At 41.3% G+C, this 9,402-nt stretch overlaps 1 protein-coding gene across 1 annotated transcript in view; it reads right to left on the reverse strand.

The window, feature by feature from the left end:
* noxa1 (NADPH oxidase activator 1) overlaps positions 1–9,402 on the reverse strand; it is a 30,779-nt gene that overhangs the window by 14,679 nt on the left and 6,698 nt on the right. Inside the window, exons 5-10 of the mRNA XM_087848860.1 lie at positions 8,563–8,671; positions 7,929–8,063; positions 7,143–7,250; positions 4,749–4,808; positions 4,637–4,674; positions 4,392–4,530 (exon numbers count right to left, since the gene is read on the reverse strand). Coding sequence (XP_087704986.1) covers positions 4,392–4,530; positions 4,637–4,674; positions 4,749–4,808; positions 7,143–7,250; positions 7,929–8,063; positions 8,563–8,671 — 589 coding nt within the window. The remainder of the gene's footprint in view (positions 1–4,391; positions 4,531–4,636; positions 4,675–4,748; positions 4,809–7,142; positions 7,251–7,928; positions 8,064–8,562; positions 8,672–9,402) is intronic.

Below are 9,402 nucleotides of genomic sequence, written 5' to 3' on the forward strand. Positions count from 1 at the left end.
AGCTCGCATACTCTTTGACTTTTCACGACTGAGTCTCTCCCCATCATGGTGGAAAGTTTAAGTTTCACTGGTTCCATTGTTGCTTGTAGCTTTTCGCACACCTCCTGATCAACAAATGTGTGACTGCTTTGAGTGTCCAATAGTGCATACACTAGGGTTTCAGTGTCCGGAGCACTAAGTGTTGAGATCCACACTGGGACTATCATCGACGTACTCCCACCTTCACCTCCACTCACACAACATGATAATGACGACGTACTTTCTTCAACTGCGCCTTGTGTTGATGCTGCTGTAGAACGATCTTCATGCAATGGCGTTGGGTGACTCTTTCTGCATATGCCACACATGGCCCTGTTCCTACAGTCTTTAGAATTGTGACCCTTTCTTAGACATGCAAAACACAACTTGTTTTCAAGTATGCATTTTTTCTTATCCTCTACAGACATGTCCATAAGCCTCTTGCATTTATGTATGGAATGGTTCTCACTACAGCAAATACACTGGCCATTATTGGAATTTTGTGTTGGTGTGGTCCATTTCTTTGGTTTCCCTGCATCTCCCAACTTGATTTCACCAGGGTCAGATTTGGCGGTGGAGCTTGATGGAATTGGGGGTTTCACATTTGTGGCAAACGTGTTTGCTTTTGAACGCTTCATCTCTCTTGGTGGTGCCTCTGCAGAGTGCCTTAAGGCATGTAAGGATGACACTGGATTGCATGCTATGCGAGACTCCTTAGAGATAAAGGAAGCAAACTCATGAAAGCTTGGATAGTCGTTGCCCCGATCTAGCTGCTCTGTGACATAACGGTTCCATCTAGATGTCACCCAATCAGGAAGCTTGACTAGTATTTTCTGATTCTCCTCACAGTCGTTAAGAACCTGTAAGCCCTTTATGTGAGGCATGGCATTGCTACATGTTTGGAGGAAATCACTGAACTCTCTTAACTTGAGATATTCCTTTCCACCAATCTTCGGCCACCCATTTAGCTTCTCTCTGAAAGCCCGCTGCACTACAAAGGAATGGCCATATCTAGCATTTAACCTATCCCATGCTTGTTGATAGGCTTCTTCATCTTTTCTGTAGAAGCTGCCTTCAAGAGAGGATTTTGCCTCACCTGCTATGTACTTTTTCAGGTAGAATAGCCTGTCTGCAGGGTCAGAGCAACGTCTCTCTATGAGGGCTTTGAAGCTTATGCTCCATTCTGTAAACTTCAGAGGATCGCCCGAGAATACAGAAGGTTCTGGAGTTGGCAAGCGAGTGAGAGCTAATGACTCTTGTAGCGATTGGACCAATGATATCTCGTTTTGCACAACCTGCCGTTCTTGATCTGGGATGTGGTGAGCGAAGGGGTGAGCATCACTCACTTTGCTGAATGGAGGACTGCGTGTCCCATCCCTTCCCTCTTCTTCAGTGTAGACATTTAGCTTTGCCTGAATTACGTCAATGTCCCTCTGATTTTCAAGTTTTCTCAACTGCTGACGTTGAGCTTCGATGGCAGCTTCCATATCAATTTCGGCTCTCTTTGCAGCCAGCTGAGCAGCCACTTCCGCCCTCATAGCTGAAATGCTAGGTGACTCTGAGAGATGGTTAGAATTGTGACAGCTGGGTGCAGTAACTCTGGAGGCTGTGGATCCATATATGGACCTAGCGTATTCATTATCAAGTAGCATGCGTAGCCTTGATCTTTCTGCCACCGTGTCAAACTCACCTTCGTCTTCAGTCAGACGCACTCTCATCAGCTGCAGCAAGTCGGCCGTCACGGCTGAGCATGCATCGATCTGTCTTCGAATTTCTTGACATGGTGAGGTTTGGAGTCGAATTCTGTCATACTGTTCCTTTAATTCAGACTCTAGCTTCTCAGCCTCATCCATCATATCATACATGTCACTCTCAGAGCATACTTGCTTTAACCTTGTGCGAATGTCTCTTACGTTGCTTTTCCATTTCTCATATGTTGCTTTGAACCTCTTCTCCTTTTGAGTTAACTCTTGATCTTTCAGTTCCTGCATTTTTGGCGTTAATCGCCTTTCACGAGAGGATTTTCTTGTTTTTGTCTCAGATTTCTCGGACACTACACTTTTTTCCTCTTCCAAATCGACTGCATCTTGTACTTCTGACATAACATCAGGGTGACTACGACCATCTTTAGACATTTTCAGACTTTAAAGGGGGTATCTTATGAAGAAGACAAGATATCTAAGGTAATTACAAGAATGGAATGGATGTAATAGGCGGAGAATTATTAAAATTAACACAAAGGCACTTTGATTCTTACGTATGACAGCAAATAAATCTTCAATTTCAGCCTTCATGAAGCTTGCAAACAATAGGTAAGAAAACAACAATTTCCAGAACTTTCACAGATTGTCTTTTTTTTTTTTTTTTTTTTACACAGTCTGAAATTTGAACACTATTAATTTCTTGTCCATTATAGCAAATTTGTAGCTCATGTTCTATCCATCAACTCATGAGGTATAATAACTGCGCAATATAGCCTGAGGACTCACGCTTTAGCCTGAAACCGCTTCTTGGAGTGTCCGCTGAATCTGCAGCTCCCGATTGGTTGTTACAAAATGCAAAGCAACGTGTCCACTGAAGCCTGTAGCTCGCTGCAGGATGAGAAGCAACCGATACCTGTAGCTTGCTGCAGGATGAGAAGAGCTTTGCACACTGAAGCCTGTAGCTTGCTGCAGGAGGAGAAGCACGTTGCAAACCGAGACCTGTAGCTTGCTGCAGGAGGAGAAGCGCGTTGCAAACCGAGACCTGTAGCTTGCTGCAGGATGAGAAGCAACCGAGACCTGTAGCTTGCTGCAGGATGAGAAGAGCTTTGTACACCGAAGCCTCCAGATGGATTGGGCCACGTTTTCACTGTTTCTACTCTGGTCGAAAGAATCCACGCTTCGTACTGATGTCCACAATTCTTTTATTCCTCTCACAATCATGGAGCACCGTGAAAACTAGAAACAAGTAAAATAATATCAATAGCACATATAATATTCATCTCAGCCACTTATTTCGTTTGACAAAGTGCACAAGTATTAAACAAATAACAGCATAATGATTTTTACCGTGTACGCCTTGAAAATCCAGCAGTAGAAAAGTTGTACATTCCAAAAAAAGTCCGCCGTGTTACCGTTCTGTCTTGTCTCTCCCGCGCACAACTTCCGGTTCCCGCGACTCACAGGAAGTGACTACTTCACAATAATTTTTTAACAGAAACATTTCTTATAAGAAAGATGTATCACTGGATTCATAGATTATCTTTTGCAACTGCAAAAGTACACAAGCATGAGAAGCAAATAAAGAAAACAAATAGAAAACAATAACGATCTCAGACGCGCTTTGGTGTTGTCATGGCAACCCACACAAACATTTCAGCGTCAGCTACACCTTCACTGTCCAAATGTGTTTAACTTGTTTTTGGCAGCAATAAACATGACAGTTTACTTATTTTAATTTAAGACATGTTTTATTTTAATTAAGTTTAAAACTTTTTTATTTAATGTAAAATTATATTTTGTTTTAATTTACTTTCAAATTCTTCAGTTGCTGAAGGGGCTGCATAGTTTTCATAAACTGCATAGTTCAGAATAGCTATAATTGTACCAGATGGTTGATTCAGTTAAGTTGGACTAGACTGTAATACAAACCGTTCAGTTTGTCAACAATCAAACTGAAATGAGAGAAAGACTGAGTGTGAGACTTTGATATTAGAGAAAATGAATATTGATAAAGTTTACCTTTATGTACAGAATCTGAATATCGCAAAATATTTTTACAAATTGCAATAATATCGTATCGTGCGTTAAGTATTGTGATAACATCATATCGTGGGATGTATGGTGATTCCCACCTCTAGTAATTTATCCATTTAAATCAGCTGTGATGGATCAAGAAGACATCTAAAACCTGCAGCGTCTCGTGGACTGAGATTGGGGACCCCTGCTCTAGAAGGCCAGAGTCGATCTGTTTAAAGTGATAATCATATTTATGATCAAAATAATGTTAGAACACCAGGAGAGGAGTGATGCTGGCCTGTAGTCTTAAACTGTGGTATAACTTCACACTTTTCATTTCATTTGGAAATGAACCAGTTCAAAGAGATAAGTTGCAGAAATATGTTAAGAGCTCTGAAATACCATCAACTACTTTTATCAGTACCATTGCAATCAGCACATAATTAATTTTTTAATTAAGGTTTTGACTTCAAACTCATCCAGAGAGAAACTGAATGCAGATTATTTTGAATTAAAGTTTCACTTTTATTGTCTCTTCCATGTTCTTGAATCTTTGCTGCTTAAATAAAAGTGATTAAATCCACTTACTATAATATTCATATTGTCAGATTCAAAATACTCTTTCACTGTTTCAGATTGCAGGTCTCTCCTCACCTGTCCGTCATATATGACAGTGGCCATCCCATCTCTGTTCTCCTCTCCAAATAAAAACACCGTAGCACCTCCAGGCACCGTCAGCTGTCCTGCTCCTCGTGCCATGTACGGGACACGCACTTGCATGTATCGAGAATCCCTAACAGGAAACAGAATAAGCTGTAAATCTACAAGGACTGCTTTGCTGTAGCCCTGTAGTAGCATCGCCCACACACATACTCTGTGTCATCACATAACAAACTCACTGAGCTCCATCCACATCAGGCTCGTAGAAGCCAGGTTTCTGTGCAGAGGACAACGACAGTTAGCATCTGCAGCATCACAGTGACGTCACACATACGCTGTGGTCAGGCTCACCTGCTGCCTCAGAGGCTCAAAGCCTCCAAAATCATCATTGGGTATCATAGAGGAAATCACCTGCAAAGGGAGAGCATTACACATGAATCAATATATAAAGTGCAGTTTAAACGATGTGTTTTAGTCATATTTCAACTGTCACACATTTAGTCAGGGCCTACGTTTATATTTATTTATTTATTTTAACCTTTATTTAACCAGGAAAATCCCATTGAGATTAAAAACCTCTTTTCAAGGGAGACCTGGCCAAGATAGGCAGCAGCAGGTGTCTCACAGTTACAGAAATTACTCAAACACAGGCAGCAACAACACACATGCAACAATAAGTGAAAAAATACAAATAAAATAAAATTAAATTCAATAAAATTCAAATAAAATTTAATAAATAAATAAAAAAAAAACAGTTAAAATGAAAATCAATCTAATTGAAACAGTTGCGTGTTATGGACTTGGCCTCAAGGATTCGTAGTTTAGATTTAAAAGCTAAATTTATTTTAATGAGCTGCACTTATTGGTTTGTTTGGGTTAAAATAACCTGATACAGGATTAATTTAAGCTTATTTTAAGGGCACATCTTAATCATTTCAATAATCAAATAGTTCAGCATTTTGTGTTTGTGGACTTTTGAACCTTGTTTCCTTACAGTCAGTCGTTATGCTGTATGTCGCTCGATGCTGTCCTGGAGTTGGTGACTCAGTGTTGTTGTTTTGATTAATATCATCTTTTGTTTCGGTTTAATTCTTGTTATGTTTCTGGTGAATTTCTGGTTCTTAGGTTTTGATGCTTCCTCTGTTCTCTGTGCTCCTTCTTTTATTTTGACATTTCCTGTTCGCCGTTCAGCCTCTGTCCCCGTGTTGTCTCTGTGCCTGTCATCCCTGTCTGTCGGCTTGTGTCTTTGGCTGTGTCCCAATTCAGAGTCTGCACGCTTGAAGTACGCGCACTACGCGTACTACGTACGGTGCGTACTATAAGTACGAGAAGTGCGGAAGTGAGAGGCTTGTGAAATGGGACGGTCTAGCCTTTCGTCCCGCTGTTCAGGTTGCCTAGCAACCATGATACTAACCGCGAGAAACGTTACATACAGCTTTGTGTGACAGAAATGAAGGAGAAAATTGTTTTGTTGGTCAATCATTTTTGTTCTGACATCACTTTGATTAGCTGAGTATCTGAGGCTGAGACCACAGGACTGTAAAACATGATTGTTGGGCTTCATTTCTGTACTGAACAGTCACTTAAGATTAGTTAGTAAATAACAATTAGCTGATGTTGTTCATGAGACTAACGTCATCTCCCTGTGGTAATGTAAATATAATATGGACAATATTATAGTTATTGTCAGATTATTATGATATATATATATATATATATATATATAGCCTATATAGGCTTTAAAACCAAGTTAATGCTGAAAGTACAAACATCACTAATGTCACATAACTTTGCCGACATGTGGCCAACAGCAATGTTTTAATGTTCTTCCTTATTAAACATTCGCACATAAATAAGTGACGTCATATTCAGTACTTACTTGTGACAGTTCACTCTTCGGCCCCTCCCTTCTGCCGTATTTTGCGGCAAAATTATCCACACCCACCGCCGCGCTATGAATTGTGGGATATATGGGACCACGAAGCGTGCACCGGACCACGCTTGATATTTGGGGAAATCGACGGCGCATTTTGAATATGCATTTGAAGTACACTTCAAATTGGGACAGCCGTCGTCGTGTGGCGGTGACGTAATCGCACTTGAAATGCGTACTTCAAGCGTGCAGACCCTGAATTGGGACACAGCTTCTGTGTCTGTAAGTTCAGCCGGTGTGTTTCCTGTTTTACTTTGAAGGTTAGGGTTTGTGCTGTGTTTTCTCCCGTCATGTTCTGAGCTCAGTCTCGGTTTCATTTTTGAGGTTTTGGTTTGTTTTGTGAAGTTTGTTTCTTTGCCAAGTTGTTGTTACTGTGAATAAAGCTGCGCATTAAGTTCCCTCTCCCTCTGCTGCACTTGAGTCCTGCCTGCTGCATAGCACTCAACATGACAGATGCAGGTTGAATTGAGGTTGTTTAGTTCCTTTTGCATCTTCTCTGTGTCTCATTCAGTGTCTTTGTGCTTGTCTTCCTCTCTCTGCATCTGTTTCTAGTTTATTTTGTGTGTATCATGTTCTGTTTTGCTTCCTCTCTCCTCTACCTGTCTGATTGATTCGAGCTGCGTCTCCACCTGTTGCCCATCCTCTCGTTATCTCGTTAAAATGAACTGAACTGTTAATGGCTGATTCTAAATGTGTTCGCCCTGCAACAGACTGGCACCGTGGCCAGGGTGTGCCCTGCCTTCTCACTGTGTGACAGCAGAAGAAAACGAATGGATGGATAAACACGTGTACCACAAGCACTCTCTACGTACCGTCGCTTTTCCCAAGAAGTCTCTTTGCTGCAGCTGCTCCACATCCTGTTTCCTGGGACGAAACACCACGCCCTCAGGTACCAGGAGAGGATCCAGGGCCTGCTTACTCTGTTTTTAAAGTTACAGTAAAGAGTCTTATGATCATAAACTGACTCCAGCACCGTGTTCATGCAGTGGTGCTGGTGTCAGTCATTGTGCAAATATCCCGTTTATAAGGTTGGAAACCTGCGGTCAGCTGATGATGATGAAACGTTTCTGAAAACTCTACGTCCAGATGAACAGAATCAACTTTTGGGATTTACTTAGCGACAGCAGAGTCTTACTGTAATATTACCTCAGAATAATAAAATCACCATTTGTACTTAAGCACCTATATTTCACTTTTTAAGTCCAGGCTTTAGACGTCATTGTAAGTCTTGTTTGGTGAAATATTTGTTTTATTTAAACCACTTTTTCTTTTACTTTGTGAAAATCTATAAAGCATTTGTTGACCTAAAACGAGCACAGAGAGAGCCTGCGGTGGTAAAGGTCCTTTGTTCAGGTGCTCTTAAAGCAACAGGTGACTCCATCGGCACTTTCTGCAGTCATTTGTCATGTAACATTCTCACTGCTGGTCCATTTGATTGGATAATAATAAATACCATGGTAACCATAAAACCTGAGGCTTTGTGACATGTTCAGTTTTCCAACAGGGTATTTTTTTTTCAGCTACACCAGGATCGTACCAAGTAGTCTTTAACCTTAAACCTAAAAACAGCTCCAAATACTAAGAACAAATGAACTCACCCTGATGCTCTCCAAAGCTGCCTCCATGCTCCCCCCTCGTCCTGGTCCTTTCTCCTGGGAGGCTGACAGCAGGACGTCCCTGGCCTGCTCCCACTGGCCCATCTGACAATACACAGCTGCTGCGTTGTATAACACCTTGGAACATATCACAGTTTCCCATTTTAGTGTATTCAAACAATATCTGGTGAATGACAGGTTGTTTCTTCAGAATAGATTTGGCATTTAAGATGAAATGAAACTGCTTTATTTTAGATGTTTGCTGAGCAGCAGCTGAGCTGGTAAACTGGACATGTATGATTCTTGTGGACGATTCTCTGGACGACCACCACAGCTGTTATGTAGTTTACCTTACTGTGACTGTATCTGATGATGAGATGTTTAAAACTCACAGTGGCACACACAGTTGCAGTGTTGTTTGGAACCAGTAACAAAACCATCACATGTGTCTTCTTCCATTAATGAGGCTTTGACAGCTCACAGGTGTGTGGCTGATATTTGAACTACACAAAGGTGGTGATGAGACAGGACGGGGCTGAATTTCCTTTTTATGCCGTTTTAATGTGCACTGAGCCGAATCCTTGATGATGGTGTGTCCTTGTGTCGAGGTGTGTGTAGGTGAGGCTGAATGTCAGACCTGCCAGCTGTACAGTTTAAATCTCAGTCCCAGCTGTTTGTAGTCAATCACTACGTTCTCTCGCATATGTTTCTGTGCCCAGATATAGTCAGATAGAGCCTCTTCCAACCTGGAGAGAGAAAGAACGGGCAGTATATTTAAAAACCTGAATAGCACACAGTGTATAAATAATATAATCACATAGATACTAGGGCTGCCACGATTACGTCGACTATCAAAATCGTCGACGACTGATTTAATAGTCGACGCGTCGTTTGAAGCTTTGTAAGATCCCAAAAGACGCAGGAATAAGTAGTAGGATTTAAGAGTGTAATAACGGACTGAAACAGAAGATGGCAGCACTGCATGTACAAGGATGCCAGCTGCCGTTAAACCACGAAGAAGAAGAAGCTCTGTCCCAGAATTCATAGCGCAGCCCAGCTCAGTTTCCAACAATGGCGGCAGCTAGTTAGTTTTAATATTACTCTTATTATTCTTTCTGGGTCACAAAATAAACGTTTAACATATTTTCAGGCGAGAATGTAGCTGTGTAAACCTCAAATATCTGCTCAGTTTATCAAGACACCACATATTTTCAAAAGCGCTCCGACGTTTTCGGAGACATCTGTTACCCACTAGCTCGATAGCTAGCCGGGGGCTAGGCTAACTAGAGCCGTGAGAACACCGGACTCAGGCAAATCGTTTTCAAACCCACCGCTGTCTTTCGCTACTCAGGTTAAACATGATATATAAGTCACTTAGACAACTTAAAATGTTATTGTTTGGCTTTTTTTAGTATTTTATTTGTTCCTGAGTAAATCGGTTTGGCTGAGATTAAAGTTATAGTTTTTACACAGCTGA

The sequence above is a fragment of the Neolamprologus brichardi genome, chromosome 12 (genome assembly GCF_056152115.1).
Source record: "Neolamprologus brichardi isolate AB-2024 chromosome 12, ASM5615211v1, whole genome shotgun sequence".
NCBI lineage: Eukaryota > Metazoa > Chordata > Actinopteri > Cichliformes > Cichlidae > Neolamprologus > Neolamprologus brichardi.